General features: G+C 37.3%; 1 protein-coding gene across 5 annotated transcripts in view; it reads right to left on the bottom strand.

Moving 5' to 3' along the window:
* LOC111170864 (recombining binding protein suppressor of hairless) overlaps window positions 1-23,213 on the bottom strand; it is a 236,837-nt gene that overhangs the window by 42,556 nt on the left and 171,068 nt on the right. For 4 of the 5 annotated variants that reach the window (XM_022566471.2, XM_022566457.2, XM_022566463.2 and 1 more), the window contains one exon: window positions 1,983-2,021. The exons of the other annotated variant lie outside the window; for it this stretch is intronic. In XM_022566471.2, coding sequence (XP_022422179.1) covers window positions 1,983-2,021 — 39 coding nt within the window. The remainder of the gene's footprint in view (window positions 1-1,982; window positions 2,022-23,213) is intronic. 5 annotated transcript variants of the gene reach the window in all.

Here is a 23,213-nt window from a genome sequence, read left to right as displayed (position 1 = left end):
AAAACCATTTAAGAGCACATTATAGACATAAAGTCCCTTTTTCCCAAGATACTTGTGTTTATTTCCTAAAAAGACAGTCTCTTATACAATCACAATGCAATTATCACTGGTAATAGATTTTATTCAGATGTCTCCAACTGTCCCTCTAATGTCCTTTATTGGGGGTGGGAGTATGGAGCAGTATTGAGAAACAGCTGTCCTCAGGCCAAATCAGAATAGCATTCAGTTTGTTTGTTTTTTTAATTAATTTGAGCTGGAACAGACACACCATTCATTTCCATATTGTCTACGGCTGATTTGGGGATGCAAGAACAGAGCTGAAAAGTCAAAACAAACTCAGTGTGCCCCCAAAAGCCTAACACTTTTATTATCTGGCCTATTACAGAAAACGTTTGCCAACTCCAGCTTTAGAGCACAAGAAAAATTTGTTCCTGCTCCAGGTTCAGTTGAATTTGTCATGTTTAACTTAGTTGTCATGTCTTTTTGGTCTCCTTTACTCTGGTACTCCTCAGTCTTTTTCATGATTTTGAAAATTTTGAAGAGTAGATGCTGTTTATTTGATAGAAATGTCCTTCCATCTGTGTCTGTCTGATGCTTCCTTATGCTTAGATTTAGCTTATGCATTTTTGGCAAGAACCACTACAAAAGTGATAGTATGTCCTCAGGATGCATATGATACTTAGTTGTCCATTATTAGTGATGTTAATTTAGAACGCTTAATTAAGGTGGCACCTGCCAGGTTTCTTCACTGTCATGTTACTGCTTTTCACTTTATAATTAACCATACTTTGTGAAGATATGCTTAGACACTATAAAAACACTTTGTTTCTCATCAGACTTTAAACCAGTAGTTTAAGAATTCACTGATGATGTTGGCCTGAAACGATTATCACTGTAACGGTTGCCAAAATGTGCTTTCCTAGTTCCATGATTCCTTCTACACTTATTAGGTGGAATTCTTCTGTAAAGAAAAGCTATCTCCTCTCCCCCATTTATCGAATTATTTATTTAACTCAGTGTAGACTTCTAAACTGTCCTTTTATTTTATGGGTTTTAATCTATTACTATCATTATTTATTTTGATGACCAAAGTGTCCATGATTTGGCTAAAAGAAGCCTCTTCAAACTGGCTCCCTTTGTGTGTACTTCTGGCATGCCCCTGTCATTCTTTGAGTGACAGCTTTTTTAATAATAGTAATAATGTGGAAATAACCCAAATGGCTATCGGTGTGAATTAAATAAGGAGTAGTGGGAAGACAAGGAAAATCTATGGATACACTAAGGAGAACAAGATAGAAGATCTACAGTTAACAGAACAATGGTAGAGTATGATGCCAGACTTTAAAAAGAAAAAACACAGGTATATGTTTATACACACATACGATTTTCTTGAAAGATACTAACGACACAGGGTAGCATTAACTCTAGGACTGTAACTGTGGAACTGAATGTCTTATTTTTATTTTACAATCACTGATGGTTAGAAATTTTTAAAATCATTTTCAAGACTAACACTTTTAAATTTAACATGTGTAATTAAAATGCATACCGTAAAAAATTACATAATTAGAATATAATATTTATAGTCTCATTTAAAATGGATAATATCTTTGTTTTAAAATTCTTTTCTAAAAGCATTTAAGTATCTTTCAAGTTCCAGTTGTGATCAACAAATTGTGACTGGCTAATGAAGCTAGATATAGGAAACTATCTTTACATTGTAGCCCTTGTTATATTAACTATATAATACTCAATATTAATTCTTGAAAGATTTCATTTTTCCCTTTGAACTGTATCCTCTTACCCTGTTTTTTGAAGGGAGAAAAAGGGGAGATGTGGGGAAGGGAGGGTGGAAATACGCTTATGATCTAGATACCATTATGTGAATAACTTCTTGCAAAGAACACCTAATATACCTTCCAAAATGACAGGATCTAACACTTTTATGAAATGTTTGGGTGAAAGACTAACATAATGCTTACCTAGTAAGTCGTTTAGGTGGAGGCCGCTCACCAAATTTTCTAGAGAAAAAATAAGAAAAAAAAATTAAATAGGCTGTATGACATGCTCCACAGTAAGCTTTTTAGGCACCATGAAGTCTCCTTTATGACTTATACTTCAACCCTACTAAAGTCCAGTGTAAAAAGAAATCCTCTAGTAAACACCTATACCCAGTTATAACAAAATACATTCTTTAAAACCACTCCTAAACAAAACAACAAACTCTAACTAGGCCTGACACATCCACTCTAAGCATGTACCATGCTGATTAGATGAGGATGACTGGTACCTTCCAGAGACACCTTGCTAAAAGACATCTAACCAAAGACCCCCCTGCCCCAGTCTCACATAATCTGGAGCACTCAAAAAAATCCTCACAGCCCAAGAGGTGGTGTAGAGCTCACAAGTGTTTACCATGTGCCAGGCACTATGTTATACATTTTTCCCCCCTTTTAATCATTATAAAATAATTCTGGAAGATACATATTGGCCCATTTTAAAGATGTAGAAAGCAAGTTGCCCAATATCACAGAGTAAATTAAGTGACAGACAGAGTTAAGATTTAAACCTAGATGTTGACTACTTAATTAGTTTATAGCATATGGCCCTTCAAAAATAAATATGCTATATGTACTAGCATAGAAGCATTTCAGTTATTTGGGAGAGGGCAAAGAGAAAAGCATGAGCAAGGATAAGCACAATTTAGGTTGGAATTAGAAATACATACACCATGCAGGTTAAGAGAAAGACTCAGAGTGAGATTAGCTGAATTCAAATCTATGATTTGGTATTGGGTTGGCCAAAAAGTACCTTTGTTTCTTAAGTAAAAATAAAAGACACATTTTTCATTTTCACCAAGAACTTTATTGAACATATTCACTGTTTTGTTCTACTACCTTCTGCCATTTTTCAGGCAACTTCATAATTCCGTTTTCCCAAAACTTTTTATCTTTTTGAGCAAAGAACTGTTCCAGGTCCTTTTACAGTCTTCCAAGGAATTGAAATTTTTTCGGTTAAGAGAATTTTGTAAAGACCAAAATAAATGGAAAACCAAAGGTGCAATGTCTGGTGAATACTCGAATGAATCAGAACTTCCCAGCCAAGCTGTAACAGTTTTTGCCTGGTCATCAGAGAAATGTGCAGCCTTGCGTTATCCTGGTGGAAGATTATGCATTTTCTGTTGACTAATTCTGGACGCTTTTTGTCGAGTGTTGCTATCAGTTGGTCTAATTGGGAGCAGTACTTGTTGGAATCAATTGTTTGGTTTTCCGGAAGGAGCTCATAACAGAGGACTCTCTTCCAACCCCACCATTACACGACATCCCCTTCTTTGGATAAAGACAGGCCTTTGGTGTGGTTGGTGGTGGTTCATTTCGCTTGCCCCACGATCTCTTCCGTTCCACATTGTTGTACAGTATCCACTTTTCATCGCTTGTCATAATTTGCTTTAAAAGTGGAACGTTTTCATTACATTTCAGTAGAGAACCGCATGCGGAAATATAGTCAAGAAGGTTTTTATCACACTATGTGGAACCCAAACATGAAAGCGATTAACATAACCAAGCTGGTACAAACTATTTTCAGGGCTTGATTCAGATATTTTGAGTATGTCTGCTGTCTCCCACGTGGTAGAACATTGATTGTACTCAGTTAAGGTCTCGATTTGATTGCTATCAACTTCAACTGGTCTACCCAACCGTGGAGCATCGTCGAGCGAGAAATCTCCAGCACAAAACTATGCAAACCACTTTTGACGTGTTCGATCAATCACAGCACCTTCTCCATACACTGCCCGAATCTTTTTTTGCATTTCAGTTGCATTTTTGCCTTTCTTGAAATAATAAAGCATAATATGCTGAAAATGTTGTTTTTCTTCCATCTTCAATATTAAAATGGCTAAACAAAAATTCATCAATTTTTTTTTTTTTTTTTTGCGGTACGCCAGCTTCTCACTGTCGTGGCCTCTCCCGTTGCGGAGCACAGGCTCCGGACGCGCAGGCTCAGTGGCCATGGCTCACGGGCCCAGCCGCTCCGTGGCATGTGGGATCTTCCCAGTTCGGGGCACGAACCCGTGTCCCCTGCATCGGCAGGCGGACTCTCAACCACTGCGCCACCAGGGAAGCCCCAAAATTCACCAATTTTGATAAGTCTTTTTTTAAATGCATGCTGATATGACAGCTGTCACATACAATCTAACAAAATTGTCTCGAATGAAGTTTTAGACAACTAAGCGCTACTAGAGCCATCTTATGGACAAAACTGAACGAACCTTTTGGCCAACCCAATATTTACTTCCTGTGCAGCCCTGAAATTATTTGACTCTCTACACCTCAGTTTCCTTCCTCATCTGTAAAAAGGACACAGTGGTTGTACTGACCTCAAGGAGTTGCTGAAGGGATTAAATGTGCTAATTAACATATAGAAGACACATAGAACAATGCCTGGAATACAGTAAATGACGAATAAATGTTAGTAATTATTACTGTTTTTTAGTTATAAATGGTTATGTCAAAATAACTAAAGATATTAAGTGTGATATTAATAAAGATAAGTATAAGAGGAAGAAACAAATCCCTATGTGATGACCTCCTATTTCCTCTGAAATAAGAAATGAGATCTTCTGAAAGACATGGTGGAGGCACACAGCACTTGAAGAAAAATGATCAATAGAATCTTGTTTTCTTTTTAAAGCAAGACTGCAGTTATAGTTTAAGTGACTTGTTCATAATCACAGTTATAGGTTTGTGAAGCCTAATTTGACTTAAGATTTCTCTACTATATTTGTTGTATTTTACATAATTATTAACTTTGATGACTGAAGTCTTAGATTCCCATGTACTTCCTTTTGTTGAGTAATTTAATGCTATATGACATTGTTTATGGACTCCATTTATAAACAATGGGCATCTGTGACTTTGAATATTTTGGTATTTTAGTTAACTCTAAAATATTGAAAAGTGACTTTAATTGAAATAGCACTAAAAATGAGCAAATAATCCAAGTTTCTGTCAGAAGAATTAATAACAAGTAATTCTCATTGATTTTATCCTATAGGATGTTCAATTTTAAATACAATGATTTAGTAGTAATAAGCAAGGCTGCTGAAGACCGTAGTTTTAAAACACTGAACTATTGGCTAATCTATGATGTGAACTCCAATTATGAAGTTAAAGGCTCTACTCCTGAATCTTTTTCCACAGGAAAGATTTTCTTTTGAACCTTTGAGACTGACTAAATGTACCACTGCAGCATATGATTAAAATAAAACTGCCTCACTAGAATATTTTACAAAAACCAAGAAGTTTAAGACAATCTCTAAATTACTTCTTCACATATGTATTTAAGAGCAGTTATACTTTATAAAAGAAGCAAAGTGAGGTGTGGCCAGAATCTAACTAAGGGCTTAAAATGGTGAAAATTTTAGAGAGAGGCACAGTTAACAAATGAAATAAAACTTTTCAGTGAGAATCACGATGCCACTAACCCTTCAAACTAGCTAATAACTCCAACCATTAAGCATCCTTTGGGATCTAACACAGAATTTAACATAAGTTTATTACACGGCTAGTAAGAGATCCACTGCACTCAAAATACAAATGCAAATTTTGTTTCTTGGTGCTGTGAAATGCTTACAAAATTAGGTTAACAACTGAATGCTGATTAAAATATGTGTCTACATTCTTTTTTGGAGCTACCCATTAGATGAAGTCAACAATCATATAGCATGCTTGTGCAATATCACTCCTGCCCCAATAAAAAACATGAGCAAGAGAACTCAGCAATTTGCCTGCTAAGCCTAAACAGCATTTCAAAAGGATGCAGTGTTCTGTCTAGGTGCTATCCTAAGGCTAGAAAGCTTATAAATGTTAATAAGATTCAACTGGTTCTTCAGTATATAATAAAGCATCTCCAATTGTGTGCAGTCTCAATCCTCTCTTTAATGCATATGCCATCACATTCATAACTATCCCATTAAAAACTAATGGTTGGGGCTTCCCTGGTGGTGCAGTGGTTGAGAGTCCGCCTGCCGATGCAGGGGCCATGGGTTCGTGCCCCAGTCCAGGAAGATCCCACGTGCCGCGGAGCGGCTGGGCCCGTGAGCCATGGCCGCTGAGCCTGCGCGTCCGGAGCCTGTGCTCCGCAACAGGAGAGGCCACAACAGTGAGAGCCCCGCATACCGCAAAAAACAAACAAACAAAAAAAACTAACGGTTACTGCAAATATCATATGATATTGCTTATATATATGGAATCTAAAATAAAAGGGTACAAATGAACTTATTTACAAAACAGAAGTAGAGTCACAGATGTAGAAAACAAACTTATGGTTACCAGGGGATAAGGGGGGAGGGATAAACTGGGAGATTGGGATTGACATATACACACTACTATATATATATAAAATAGATAACTAATAAGAACCTGCTGTATAGCACAAGGAACTCTACTCAATACTCTGTAATGGCCTACATGGGAAAAGAATTTTAAAAACAAAACCAAAAAAGAGCAGATATATGTATATGTATAACCGATTCACTCTGCTGTACACCTGAAACTAACACAACACTGTAAATCAACTATACGCCAATACAAAATTTAAAAAAGAAAACCTAATGGTTACTGTATCTATTAGAATGGGGGAAGGATAAGAAAATGAGGTTTCCGAGAAAATTCATAAAAGTGTTTAGTAGGTTCACAATGCACAATTCTGAAGCTCACAATTGAACTAAATTCTAATTATTCAATAAAATTCATAGGTCTACGTATTTAAAACTGTCATTATACCAAGATACTATATGCACCCTATACTGATCAAGATCCATTTTCCTCTACTAATCTGATGTATTGATAGAATATACAAAACTTCAGGAATTATCTACTACAGAAAGAAGGCCCATCTTCAAACATGAGTGACTTAAGAAAATTCATAATGTATATTTACATTATGCAATCAAAATAACCAGTTTTCAGCAGAAATGACAAGTCAGCTAACAATTACTCAGAGACTGATTATGATTTAAAGATTAAGTTCTATCCCTCCCTTTTGCAGTAGGGAATGGTGAGAAAGGCCGGTACAAATTTTTTATCTTTACTTGTAATCTATTTTTTGAAAATTTATTTATTTATTTATCTTTGGCTGCTTTGGGTCTTCGTTGCTGCGTGCGGGCTTTCTCTAGTTGCGGCGAGCGGGGGCTACCCTTCATTGTGGTGTGCAGGCCTCTCATTGCAGTGGCTTCTCTTGTTGCGGAGCTCGGGCTCTAGGTGCACGGGCTTCAGTAGTTGTGACTCGTGGGCTCTAAAGCACAGGCTCAGTAGTTGTGGTGCACCGGCTTAGTTGCTCCATGGTACATGGGATTTTCTGGGGCCAGGGCTCGAACTCGTGTGCCCTGCATTGGCAGGCGGATTCTTAACCACTGATCCACCAGGGAAATCCCTTGTAATCTATTTTTAAAACAAGATATCTATTGACGTGTTGACAACTGAAAACCAGAAATAAATTGGATCAACCAAGTTTAGGTCACTCTTCCGTAAAACACTTTCATAATAGGTGCACAGTATATTTAACAATGCAAAAACAAAAAAATCTAAATCCTTAAGTACCCTAGGAACACCTTTGATTTTATGAAGTATTGACTTAATTCCTCATTGTAACAAAGAATCACTGTTATCCAATTTCTCTTTTTGATATTATAGGTTGTCAACATCTCATTTGCATGAGTAGGTTTCTCAAATTTTTTGCACACTATATAAAGCATAGTTTTGATTAAATGTGATCATCAACCCTGTTATATATTTAAAAGAAAAAAGTTGTAATTCTGGACTTTTTTTAAGTAACAAGCAAAGGTTAGCTTATATAAAGGTGATTACACCCTTTTCTTCTTCTATTATGTATGCTTCTCCCTCACATTGGGATTGGTGAACAAAACACAAAAACCTATGTGCTGGATTTCCCTGGTGGTGCAGTGGTTAAGAATCCGCCTGCCAACGCAGGGGACATGGGTTCCAGCCCTGGTCAGGGAAGATCCCATATGCTGCGGAGCAACTAAGCCCGTGTGCCACAACTACTGAGCCTGTGCTCTAGAGTCCGCGAGCCACAACTACTGAGCCCACGTGCCACAACTACTGAAGTCCACGTGCCTAGAGCCTGTGCTCCGCAACAAGAGAAGCCACCACAACAAGAAGCCCGCACGCCACAACGAAGAGTAGTCCCCGCTCACCACAACTAGAGAAAGGTCGGGCACAGCAACAAAGACGCAATGCAGCCAAACATAAATTGGAAAAAAAAAAAAATCTATGTGCCATCATTAGTAATGTTCATATAATACTATGGCTCAAGAAAACTTACACTGCCCAAAGTATCTATGTTGTAAGTATAATTTTAGGCTAGCAAACTCATTTTACTTTAATTTCACTAGCTTTCCCTTTCTAAGATAACAATGATCTTTTATTCAAAATACAAAGAGCTAGGGAAAATATTATTATAGCTAAATCTATTTTCATATACCTGGCAGTGTGAGGATTTTTTTAATTTTGCCATCAATCACTAAACATAGCACTTCTTACCTATAAATAGTATTAAGATTCCCACATATCCTCCAATCCATTTGAATTTTCAAATAAGTAAAAAACCTGCATACACTTTACACACTTCTTTCACTTCTTTTTTGCTCATGGTGGAGATGTAATATTGTTTTCCCCACAACAGATACATTTCCTTCTATATTAACCAATCTGTTAAGGAAGTATATGACTACAAATGTATTGAGGACAAACATGATAATATCAAAACTTCACCATCTTAACACCTTTTCTAGCTAACAGATGATTCACGTGAGAAAAACCAAGTCAAAAATCAAAAGGCGGGGGCTTCCCTGGTGGCGCAGTGGTTGAGAGTCCACCTCCCGATGCAGGGGACACGGGTTCGTGCCCCGGTCCGGGAAGATCCCACATGCCACGGAGCGGCTGGGCCCGTGAGCCAAGGCTACTGAGCCTGCGCGTCCGGAGTCTGTGCTCCGCAACGGGAGAGGCCACAACAGTGAGAGGCCTGCGTACTACAAAAAAAAAAAAAAAAAAACAAAAGGCGGGTATGGAAGGATAAGAAACAACTTTTTTGAATATAGAACAACTTAGTAATTACACTGCTAGAATACTGTCTAGTAACAATATTAGAACTTCCGAGTTTAAAAACATAGAGCTGGATGGAAAAGCAAGCTCAAGTAATGTGGGAAAAACACCTTTTCTAGCTAACAGATGCTTCACACGAGAAAAACCAAGTCAAAAACCAAAAGGCGGGTGTGGAAGGATAAGAAAAAACTTTTTTGAATATAGAACAACTTAGTAATTACACTGCTAGACTACTGTCTAGTAACGATATTAGAACTTCCGAGTTTAAAAACATAGAACTAGATGGAAAAGCAAGCTCAAGTAGTGTGGGAAACTATTCTGCCCTTGGGTGTAGAACTAAAAGTAATTTCCTCTATTTTTTTGTATTTCACAAATTTTTTGCTTCATGCAGAAACGATATTACAATAAATTAACTCAAGACACACTGGTGGTATTCGCAGGAAAAATGTAGAAAAGAAAGCATGAACAATTCAAACTCATAATTAAGCCAAACTCTGCACCAAATCTGCTGTAAACAGTATACAGTTCAAAAAAGTACTAGAATTCTTGAAACATGATTCAAGATACTGAAATTAAACAACATTTGATGGGAAAATTAGGAAACCTGATTCATATACTCAAGAATCCATACCTGATCATTCCACCAGGAGAAAGAAACAAATAGGTGATATACACTATCACCATAGTCTATGCTAAAATATAATACGAAAAACAAAGCAAGTGGTACTAGGAAGCTGTTTAGTAATTTACTCACAAAAATAGAAGATGCTAGTTAGAAAGGACTACACATAACATACCGTCTTTGTCTCTAGATTCATTCATTCACCTAGCATGTACAAAATATGGGTACTTGGTATACATCAGTGAACAAAAGAAACACAAAATCCATGTCCTTATGGAACTTACCTGCTACTAAGACAAATGGACAATGGCATATGTTCAAAGATATTATCTATATAGTTTATAAAAACAAAAATGTAAGAAACAACTTAAATATTGTACTTATTGAATATGATTTAAAAGATTAATATTTGACTAATCTAAAAAATATATTTAAAGTAAATATGTAACTTATTTTTACTTCTAAAAGCTTATTCATTCTATACCTATGGCAGAAAACAGCCTACGTATTAAGTCACATAACTTTGAGCAAGACATGTCACCCTTTGTCGCATTTCAACTTCTAGCTTTGAAACTACTCTTACTTTAAGAACCATATTTAATGGCAATAATGCTCAAAACCTATCAGGGTGTAATTAGTGGTCTTGGATACTGTAACAAAGACAATCAAGGCAGGAGACTGGATACTGTAACAAAGACAATCAAGGCATGATGTAGTCTCCGAAACCATCACATTTATTAAGCATGTTTCTATTAGAACAAGTATCCTATGGGGCAGACTTCAAAGACATGCCACACTTGCAGTTGACCCCATCAGGTGGAGAACATGCTCCCCTTCTTACTAGTATACTGGGTAGAGAACATTTGAAAAGCACTGCTTCCTTAATTTTTAAAGTCCCTTTATCCTACCTTTTCTTTTTCAATTAAAACCACAACAACAACAAACTTAACAGTCTGTCAGCAGTTTGTGTAAAGAATCAGGAAGAGTGGAAAGATACAAAGAATGAGTGACTGGGACCATCATTTCCAGCTATTCTCAGCATCTGGCTTTTTAGGTATCTCCAGTATTATTATTACCAGGTTAGGGTAAAGATGTCTTTTCTAAAATCCATACCTGAGGAGGGATTTCCCCCAATTAAATCTGCAACAGCCATAAGCCTCACCACCCAGTTAGCACAACTGAGTTATGAGAACACTGGCATCCATTAACATCACATATAAAGATCTTATATGAAAAGTACATGTCTTAAAACCTATGGCTCAACAAGAGGGAGCAATGAGACACTGAGCAAAGTACTCCAATTTCATGTCAAGAGACTGAATAGGACAAATTGACATCAAATGCCTCCTAACGTGATGCATAAGAGCACAATATCACTTCTGTGATACCACTGACAAAAAAAACCACAGAACTTGAATCTAAACATGAGGAAACATGACATACCTAAATTGTGGAATAGTCAACAAAATAAGTAGACTATACTTTTCAGAGCATCAAGGTTGTGAAAAACAAGCAAAAAACTGAGAAACTGGCCCAGATTAGAAGGGACTAAAGATACATGATCACTGAATACAACAGACTATCCAGAATTTACTCTGCTATAAAAGGACATTATTTAGACAAGTAACAAAATCTGCATAAAACGGTAGATTAGAAAATAGGATATCAATTTTAATTTCTGGTTTTGACAGCTGTACAGGGGTTCAATAAGAGAATGTCCTTATTTTTTAGAAACACTGTAGTGTTTAGGGAGAAAAGGGCATGATGCCTAATTACCTTCAAAGGGTTCAGGGAAAATAAGTATATATGTGTATGCGTGTGTGTGTGTGCGCGTGCATGTGTAGATACACAGAAGGATAATGCAAATGTGGTAAAATGTTAATGAATGACGTATCTGGCTGAACTTCTTTGTAATATTCTTGCAATTCTTCTGTAAACTGAAATTATATCAAAACAAAAAAGGCCACAATCAGAGAAGCACTAATCTGATCAAGTTGCTGGCCTGACCCTAATTGCCACAGAACCTGGTGGTGACAAACCTATCAAAAAACATTCAATGAAGGTGACACATAAGACACTCTATGGCCAGCTTCCTGGCATAGCTCTTATGTTCTTACGACAATCATTTAAGAATTGTTAGGACTTCCCTGGTGGTGCAGTGGTTAAGAGTCCGCCTGCCCATGCAGGGGATACGGGTTCGATCCCTGGTCTGGGAAGATCCCACATGCCGCGGAGCAACTAAGGCCGTGCACCACAACTACTGAGCCCACGTGCCAGCCACAACTACTGAAGCCCACGCGCCTAGAGCCTGTGCTCCGCAACAAGAGAAACCACCACAATAAGAAGCCCGCGCACTGCAAGGAAGAGTAGCCCCTGCTCACTGTAACTAGAAAAAGCCCACGTGCAGCAACAAAGACCCAATGCAGCCAAAAATAAATAAATAAGTAAATTTATATTAAAAAAAAAAGAATCGTTGCTGTAGATTTAAAGTTTGATAATACCCGTCGTTGACGTACTAGTAGAGAAACAGGAATTCTCATGCACTGATGGGAGTTTAAATTTGTAAAATCTTTTTGGAAGACATTTGGCAGTGTCTATTATAATTCAAGATGTGCAATTCCTTGAATTCCTAGCCATTTCTATTCTGGAAATTTATTATATAGGTATACATAAACTGTGACTATGCAAAAATTTGTATACGAAGATATTCAATAAAACATCATTTGGGGCTGCCTTGGTGGCGCAGTGGTTAAGAATCCGCCTGCCAATGCAGAGGACACGGGGTTCGAGCCCTGGTCTGGGAAGATCCCACATGCTGCGGAGCAAATAAGCCCATGCGCCACAACTACTGAGCCTGCACTCTAGAGCCCGCGAGCCACAACTACTGAGCCCGCATGCCGCAACGACTGAAGTCCGCGTTCCTAGAGCCCGTGCTCCTCAACAAGAGAAGCCACCGCAAGGAGAAGCCCCTGCACCGCAACAAAGAGTAGCCCCGACTCACCGCAACTAGAGAAAGCCTGTGTGCAGCAATGAAGACCCAAAGCAGCCAATTTATTTTTAAAAAGCATCATTTCTATTAACAAAAAATTTTTTAAGTCCATGTGTACAATTAGGAATAGACTGCTGGTTACACATAGCACCTCCCAGTCGTGCCCGCCACCCACACACACACAAGGAGAGAAAAAAGAGAGAAAGAAAAGGGGAAAAAAAGCTATCCAATTAGTAGCATTGATCTTTTTCTTCCCCCCCACCCCACCCCACCCCCGGCCATGCCGTGCGGCATGCGGGATCTTAGTTCCCCGACCAAGGATCGAACCTGTGCACCCTGCAGTGGAAGCAAGGAGTCCTTACCACTGGACCACCAGGGAATTCCGAGTAACATTAATTTTGAATGAAGAAATGAGATCTACATTTTCATCCCCTTTCCCCAAGTGCATATATAAAACAACACACAAATACATACACCCCGCTACGCCCAGTATTAGTGATAATGGTGGGCAGCAGCAAAAATTCCATTTTGCTCTAGAATGTATTATACAATTTGACAGATGTTTTATTCATTACTAATTAAGTTTGGCTTAGGTAAACAGCAAAATAAAATTTCAGTATCTAGACATCAGTTAAAGCCACTCATACACCAAGTCTAGAATACAGGTGGCTTAAAATAGAAACAGAGAAAAACATGTAAGTTAAAAATTTACCCCCATGGGGACATATGTATATGTATAACTGATTCACTTTGTTATAAAGCAGAAACTAACACACCATTGTAAAGCTATTATACTCCAATAAAGATGTTAAAAAAAAAAATGTACCCCCAAAATGGTCTCAGTAAGCAAATTTCACTAGGGGAAACATTTTAGAAAAAAGTATTCCAGACCCAAATAAAGAACACACCTTTATGGAAAACATACTTCCAAAAAAGGAAAACATAATGCAACATAAAGAATTTTAAAGAGGTTCCAATCTTAACCGTCTGTTTAATTTTTGCTAAGAACTTCTTCAGACACCTCACTTGATCTTATGCACTGCCTTTTAAGACAGTGTTTAAGAGGTGAAAAGTGTCATCTGATGAGAGCACACACACAGTTTGTCACCAATGCAAGTCATGGGAGAGGCAGCCACATATTGCGGTAAGGGCATGGACTCAGGAGCTAGATTGCTTAAGCTCACATTCCACCTTTAAAGCAAACTAGTGGAAGTTACTTAAACTCTCTGTGTCTCATTTTTCTCAACTGAAAACACAGATGAAAGTATGTCCATGTAGGATTCTTGCAAGAATTTTAAAAGTTCGTAAGTGTACAGCACCAAAAAGAGTTCTAGGCCCTGAGTAAGCACTAGACAAAACACCACTACTGCTTCAAGAGTGGATTACTGACTATTTGCCCTAACAAATATGGACAAAACACCACTACTGCTTCAAGAGTGGATTACTGAATATTTACCCTAAGAAACATGGTAAAACTGAAATAGGCCCTTCAAAACAAATACATATTTATATTGCTTTAAAATATATATAATCATACATCTCACAAAGAGATTAATATCCAGAATACATAAAGAACTATAACTCAACAACAAAACATCTGATTTACAAATAGGCAAAGGACTTGAAGAGATAAGAAGATATGTATCTCCAAGAAGATATACAAATAGCCTATAAGCACATAAAAGAAGCTCAACGTTACTAATCATTAGGGAAATGCAAATCAACACCGTAATGATACCACTTCACACCCATCAGGATGCCTATTATCAAAAAAAACCAAAAAATAACAAGTGTTGGTGAGGATGTGGGAAAATCTGAACCCTTGTATGTTACTGGTGGAAATATAAAATGGTGCAGCCACTGTGGAAAACAGTATGGCAATATCTCCAAAATTAAATGTACAATTACTACATGATCTACCAATTCCACTTCTGGGTATATACCCAAAAGAAGTAAAAGCAGAATTTCAAATAGATACTTGTACACCAATGTTCAGAGCAGCATTATTCACAATAGGCAAAAGGTGGAAATAACCCAAATGTCCAGCGATGGATGGACAGATGTGGTATACACGTACAATTAAATATTATTCCACCTTAAAAAAAATTCTGACATATGCTACGTACAATATGGATGAACCTTGAATACATTGTGCTAAATAAAATAAGACACACACAAAAGGACAAATATCCTATGATTCCACTTATATGAGGGACCTAGAGTATTCAAATTCAGTAGAATGGTGGTCGCCACGGACTGATGCCAGGGGTGAGGGTAAGGGAGCATGGAGAGTTATTGTCTAATGGGTACAGTTTGGGACGATAAAAAAGTTTTGGAGATGGATGGTGATGGTGGTTGTGCAATAATATGAATGTACTTAATGCAACTGAACTGCACACTTAAAAATGTTTAAAATGGTAAATTTTATGTTTTATATATATTCTACCGCTCAAGTAGTACATTTAGTTTTGCTTAAACTATGGCTTAGTGAGGGATAATAGCTCAGCTTTGAGGGGTATCCTATGTTACTGCCTGGTTAGGTGGCGGCAGCTGTCCAGTAACTTAGAAAAAAACAAACAAGTGGGTGCCACAACAAACAAAAGAAAACCATGAGGAGTATATGTACATATATAAAAATGGTTCCTACTACCATCAAGGCAAAGATACAAAAGGAAAGAGAGAAATCTGTCCTAGAATCTACACCTCCCAAGGTAGCACAGCCCAGAAAGCATGCAAACAATCCATCGAAGACTGTTTGGGGCTGAACATCTCCCATGGAAAATGCCAAGTGATCATGGAAAGCAGCTTGTACATGAGATGAAATCACATAGTTTTTGCCATTGCACTCCCCCCATTACTTCTCACCCCCACCTCAAATTGTAAGCAGTGAAGATCTTTTTTCTCCACAAAACTTCTGCCAAAGATGTTAAGGGTGTCAGTTCTCTGACGTCATTTGAAAATTCTTTGCAGGAAGAAAGAAATCTGGTATTAATCAGAAGTTATTAATTTTCTCTCATCTTTTGAAATGCTCTTTCCAATCCTAGTGAGACTTTTAAAAAAAAGGAAGAAAAAAAAAGCCAATACAAGTAAATGGGGCTTTTTCCCCCCTTATCCCCTTACCTAAAATGAAATTTAGAAAGCCATAGATAATAACTATCTATAATAGATTTCTTCACCTGTTCTCCTTGGGTCCTATTCTTGAAAAGGTATGCAACATTTAGTGTGTAGTTCATTTATCTAGGAAGGGATCCAGTTACCTATATGCTAACCACTGTTCAGGACAGGTGTTTGGCACTGAGAGATCAGATCCCCAAGAAGTGACCATCAATGGTTTCTGTTAGGGAAGCTTGACTATAGCAGAAAGGGCCAAGGAGATTTTTAGTGGGGAAGGATATGAGGAAGACGAATTAAGTTACATTTCAGGAGACCTCTCAAAGTAAGTTCTTGCCTCCATGGAATAAACAAACTATGGAAAAATAGGCGATTTTCAGTTAAAAAAGAAAGCTACTAAGCCAAAAGACTTTGCAATTTTAAAGCTGGGCTCTATATTGATTCCTAACACCCTAGAAATAAAAATTTCCAAGTAACTGTTGAGGAATCAAAGGATTAAACTTGGTAGAGAGAAACCAGGCATTGTACTACTTAGCTCCCATCACACGGAAAGTATGAGTAGAAAAAAATAATATTTCCCTGTAAAAGTTAGGTCCGTGGACCTCTCTCTAAATTAATTGATTCAGCCTGTGGAATGGAATAGCCTCAGAAGCAACATCATGCAATGAGGTGGTACGTGAAGGCCCAAGACTTTTCCTTAATGAAAGTACACCTGAGAATATAGTGATACTGATAAACCATTGACAACAGTTTAAAATACATGCTTGTTGACTTGAGATTATTACTGCCCATGTTCAAAAGTAGTAAGAATGCTATACCCCCACAAATGTGTATACATGGGTACCAAAAGACATCTACAACAATGTCCACAGCATCATCAGACATAATAACCGCAATCAGAAACTCAAATGGCCACTGTCAAAGGATTAGATAAATTATAGAATAATCATACAATAGAGTGCTATTCAGTAATGAAAGTGAACAAATTATCATTACATATGCAATAATGTTGATTATAGCAAAACAAGTCAGGCTCAAAAAGGTACAAGAATTGTATGATTCTATTTATATGAAATTCAAAAAAAAAAAAAAAAAAAAAAGCAAAACTAATCTACTGTACTCACAAGAATACAGGTTACCTTTGAGAGGGAGGTACAGACACTAGGAGGAGCTATAAGAAGGGTCCCTGAGGAGCTAGTAATATTCTGTAACTTCATCTGTGTGATGGTCACCCATGTATATTCACTTTGTGAAAATTTACTTTATTGTACATTTATGATTTGTGTGCTTTGCTTTTCTGTAGGTATATTACTTTAATTGATAAATATATTTCTAGATATATAAATATCTAAGTTTCTTGAATGAATGGATGGTTTTGAAAAAAAGTTCTTTCCTAGACTTTATTCCTATTGTCTTCAAATTGTATTTTAACATCAAAATTTAGAAGCCAGTGATTTCTAGTCCTCGGCTATACCATTCCCGAATGTATGTATTTCATATCAAGAAAGGTTAGTATAAGGGTATAAGTCCTGACAAACTTGGTCTTCTTCTCTCCATCCAAACTGCAGATCAGAATTTACAATCTCCTCTCCTAATTAGTAGGCAAAAAATCAGGATCAACTATGGTCCTGTTGGGGCAAATCTATTCCAGAGTAGGCACTTAAAAAAAAAAAATCACTAATTATGTAGTGTCACAGAAAAAGGTTGAATGTGTACTAGGATTAGAATCTTCCTATTTGTTAATTTTTAAACTGGCTTCCTATGCCTCCCTCAACTAAAACCAAGATGAAGAAGAAGGAGAGAGAGAGTGGCATAATTAATTGTTTTCCTACAGTCTCATTCCTTTGTTCTTTCATTAACATTTAACATATTAAAGTGCCTACTGTATGTTAGGCACTGTAGTAGACACTTGGAACGTACAACAGCAAATAAGAAACATGATCCCTATGCAGACAGAATACACTACAACAGCAGGATCAGGCTATGCACTGTGCATGCATATCTCACTTCACACACATACACGTCAATCTTATTAAGGTAGGTGCTATTATCCGCATTACAAGATCAGCTTAGAAACCACCTTGCCCAAATTGACACAATGATAAATTTGGTTTAAAATGTAACTAGAGAGATAGCCTCATCCACCACAGAGCAGATAGCAGAAGCAAGAACTACAATCCTGCAGCCTGTGGAACAAAAACCACATTCACAGAAAGATAGACAAGATGAAAAGGCAGAGGGCTATGTACCAGATGAAGGAAGAAGATAAAACCCCAGAAAAACAACTAAATGAAGTGGAGATAGGAAACCTTCCAGAAAAAGAATTCAGAATAATGATAGTGAAGATGATCCAGGACCTCAGAAAAAGAATGGAGGCAAAGTTCGAGAAGATGCAAGAAATGTTTAACAAAGGTCTAGAAGAATTAAAGAACAAACAAACAGAGATGAACAATACAATAACTGAAATGAAAAATACACTAGAAGGAATCAATAGCAGAATAACTGAGGCAGAAGAACGGATAAGTGACCTGGAAGACAGATGGTGGAATTAACTGCTGCAGAACAGAATAAAGAAAAAAGAATTAAAAGAAATGAAGACAGCCTAAGAGACCTCTGGAACATTAAACACAACAACATTCACATTATAGGGGTACAAGAAGGGAAGAGAGAGAGAAAGGACCCGAGAAAATATCTGAAGAGATTATAGTCGAAAACTTCCCTAACATGGGAAAGGAAACAGCCACCCAAGTCCAGGAAGTGCAGACTCCCATACAGGATAAACCCAAGAAGAAACATGCAGAGACACACAGTAATCAAATTGGCAAAAATTAAAGACAAAGAAAAATTATTGAAAGCAGAAAGGGAAAAATGACAAATAACATACAAGGGAACTCCCGTAAGGTTAACAGCTGATTTCTCAGCAGAAACTCTACAAGCCAGAAGGGAGTGGCATGACATATTTAAAGTGATGAAAAGGAAGAACCTACAACCAAGATTACTCTACCCGGCAAGGATCTCATTCAGAGTCGATGGAGAAATCAAAAGCTTTACAGACAAGCAAAAGCTAAGAGAATTCAGCACCAACAAACCAGCTCTACAACAAATGCTAAAGGAACTTCTCTAAGTGGGAAACAGAAGAGAAGGAAAGGACCTACAAAAACAAACCCAAAACAATTAAGAAAATGGTAATAGGAACATACATATCAATAATTACCTTAAACGTGAATGGATTAAATGCTCCAACAAAAAGACAAAGGCTTGCTGAATGGATACAAAAACAAGACCCATATATATGCTGTCTACAAGAGACCCACTTCAGACCTAGGGACACATTCAGGCTGAAAGTGAGGGGATGGAAAAATATATTCCATGCAAAAAGAAATCAAAAGAAAGCTGGAGTAGCAATACTCATATCAGATAAAATAGACTTTAAAATAAAGAATGTTACAAGAGACAAGGAAGGACACTACACAATGATCGAGGGATCAATCCAAGAAAAAGGTATAACAATTATAAATATATATGCACCCAACATAGGAGCACCTCAACACATAAGGCAACTGCTAACAGCTCTAAAAGAGGAAATGGACAGTAACACAATAGTGGGGGACCATAAAACCTCACTTACACCAATGGACAGATCATCCAAACAGAAAATTAATAAGGAAACACAAGCTTTAAATGCAACAACAGACCAGATAGATTTAATTGATATTTATAGAACATTCCATCCAAAAACCACAGATTACACTTTCTTCTCAAGTGCACACAGAGCATTCTCCAGGATAGATCACGTCTTGGGTCACAAATCAAGCCTCAGTAAATTTAAGAAAACTGAAATCATATCAAGCATCTTTTCTGACCACAACGCTATGAGATCAGAAATCAATTACAGGGAAAAAAACCGTAAAAAACACAAACACAAGGAGGCTAAACAATACATTACTAAATAACTGAAGAAATCCAAGAGGAAATCAAAAAATACCTAGAGACAAATGACAATGAAAACACGACGATCCAAAACCTATGGGATGCAGCAAAAGCAGGTCTAAGAGGGAAGCTTATAGCTATACAAGCCTACCTCAAGAAACAAGAAAAATCTCAAATAAACAATATAACATTACACTTAAAGGAACTAGAGAAAGGAGAACAATCAAAACCTAAAGTTAGCAGAAGGAAAGAAATCATAAAGATCAGAGCAGAAATAAATGAAATAGAAACAAAGAAAACAATAGCAAAGATCAATAAAACCAAAAGCTGGTTCTTTGAGAAGATAAACAAAATTGATAAACCATTAGCCAGACTCATCAAGAAAAAGAGGGAGAAGACTCAAATCAATAAAATTAGAAATGAAAGAAGAAATCACAACTGATACTGCAGAAATACAAAGGATTTTAAGACATTACTACAAACAATTATATGCCAATAAAATGGACAACCTGGAAGAAATCAACAAATTCTTAGAAAGGTACAACCTTCCAAGACTGAACGAGGAAGAAATAGAAAATATGAACAGACCAATCACAAGTAATGAAATTGAAACTGTGATTAGAAATCTTCCAACAGGGCTTCCCTGGTGGCGCAGTGGTTGAGAGTCCACCTGCCGATGCAGGGGACACGGGTTCGTGCCCCGGTCCGGAAGGATCCCACATGCCACGGAACGGCTGGGCCCGTGAGCCATGGCCGCTGAGCCTGCACGTCCGGAGCCTGTGCTCTGCAATGGGAGAGGCCACAACAGTGAGAGGCCCGCGTACCAGAGGGAAAAAAAAAAAAAATCTTCCAACAAACAGAAGTCCAGGACCAGATGGCTTCACAGGTGAATTCTATCAAACATTTAGAGAAGAGCTAATACCCATCCTTCTCAAACTCTTCCAAAAAACTGCAGAGGGAGGAAAACTCCCAACTCAACATAATAAAGGTCATATACGACAAACCCACAGCAAACATCATTCTCAATGGTGAAAAACTGAAAGCATTTCCTCTAAGATCAGGAACAAGACAAGGACGTCCACCCTCGCCACTATTATTCAACACAGTTTTGGAAGTCCTAGCCAAGGCAATCAGAGAAGAAAAAGAAATAAAAGGAATACAAATTGGAAAAGGAGAAGTAAAACTGTCACTGACTGCAGATGACATGATACTATACAGAGAATCCTAAAGATGCCACCAGAAAACTACTAGAGCTAATCAATGAATTTGGTAAAGCTGCAGGATACAAAATTAATGCACAGAAATCTCTTGCATTCCCATACACTAATGATGAAAAATCTGAAAGAGAAATGAAGGAAACACTCCCATTTACCCTTGCAACAAAAAGAATAAAATACCTCGGAATAAATCTGCCTAAGGAGGCAAAAGACCTGTAGGCAGAAAACTATAAGACACTGTTGAAAGAAATTAAAGATGATACCAACAGATGGAGAAATATACCATGTTCTTGGATTGGAAGAATCAATATTGTGAAAATGACTATACTACTCAAAGCAATCTACAGATTCAATGCAATCCCTATCAAATCACCAATGGCATTTTTTTACAGAACTAGAACAAAAAATTCTTAAAATTTGTATGGAGACACAAAAGACCCCGAATAGCCAAAGCAGTCTTGAGGGAAGAAAAGGGAGCTGGAGGAATCAGACTCCCTGACTTCAGACTATACTCCAAAGTTACTGTAATCAAGACAATATGGTACTGGCACAAAAACAGAAATATAGATCAATGGATCAGGATAGAAAGCCCAGAGATAAACCTATGCACCTATGGTCAACTAATCTATGACAAAGGAGGCAAGGATATATAATGGAGAAAAGACAGTCTCTTCAATAAGTGGTGCTGGGAAAACTGGAGAGCTACATGTAAAAGAATGAAATTAGAACACTCCCTAACACCATACACAAAAACGAACTCAAAATGGATTAGAGACCTAAATTCAAGACCAGACACTATAAAACTCTTAGAGAAAAACATAGGAAGAACACTCTTTGACTTAAGTAACAGCAAGATCTTTTTTGATCCACCTCCTAGAGTAATGGAAATAAAAACAAAAATAAACAAATGGGACCTAAGGAAACTTAAAAGCTTTTGCAAAGCAAAGGAAACTACAAACAAGACGAAAAGACAACCCTCAGAATGGGAGAAAATATTGGCAAACGAATCAACAGACAAAGGGTTAATCTCCAAAATATACGAACAGCTCATGCAGCTCAATATTAAAAAAACAAATAACGCAATCAAAAAATGGGCAGAAGACCTAAATAGACATTTCTCCAAAGAGGACATACAGATGGCCAAGAAGCAGATGAAAAGCTGCTCGACATCACTAATTATTAGAGAAATGCAAATCAAAAGTACAATGAGGTATCACCTCACAACAGTTAGAATGGGCATCATCAGAAAATCTACAAACAACAAATGCTGGAGAGGGTGTGGAGAAAAGGGAACCCTCTTGCAGTGTTGGTGAGAATGTAAATTGATACAGCCACTATGGAGAGCAGTATGGAGGTTCCTTAAAAAACTAAAAACAGAATTACCATATCACCCAGCAATCCCACTACTAGGCATATACCCAGAGAAAACCATAATTCAAAAAGACACATGCACCCCAATGTTCATTGAAGCACTATTTACAATAGCCAGGTCATGGAAGCAACCTAAATGCCCATCGACAGACGAATGGATGAAGAAGTTGTGGTACATATATACAATAGAATATAACTCAGCCATAAAAAGGAACGAAATTGGGTCATTTGTAGAGACTGGATGCATCTAGAGACTGTCATACAGAGTGAAGTAAGTCAGGAAGAGGAAAACAAATATCATATATTAACGCATATATGTGGAACCTAGAAAAATGGTACAGATGAACCAGTCTGCAGGGCAGAAACAGAGACACAGATGTAGAGAACAAACGTATGGACACCAAGGGGGGAAAGCAGCGGGGGTTGGGGGTGGTGGTGTGATGAACTGGGAGATTGGGATTGGCATGTATACACTGATGTATATAAAATGGATGACTAATAAGAACCTATTGTATAAAAAAATAAAATTCAAAAAAAAATGTAACTAGAGTATAATGTCCATGATTTTCCATGTAGTCTGCAGTAAGATAGAATTTAATTACACTTCAATTCTGGATACTAACATATGAAGAGGTATGAATATAAAAATTATGAAAAGATTATTAAATGTACTAACTGACCCTAAAAGTTTCTATGCTATAGTATAGACCCGTTTTGCTTCAGTGAGGGGTCAACAAAAAACCTGAAAGGAAACCTTTCATTACACTCCCAATACTTCCGCTACTGACTAAATTTTATAATTGTAAAGGATAATTTTTTCTTTGATTTTCTACAGCTATAAATGCATA

Source organism: Delphinapterus leucas, chromosome 5, assembly GCF_059928025.1.
Source record: "Delphinapterus leucas isolate spDelLeu-1000000601 "Yukka" chromosome 5, BTC_Dleu_Yukka2, whole genome shotgun sequence".
NCBI lineage: Eukaryota > Metazoa > Chordata > Mammalia > Artiodactyla > Monodontidae > Delphinapterus > Delphinapterus leucas.
This window is presented reverse-complemented; position numbering and strand designations above follow the sequence as displayed.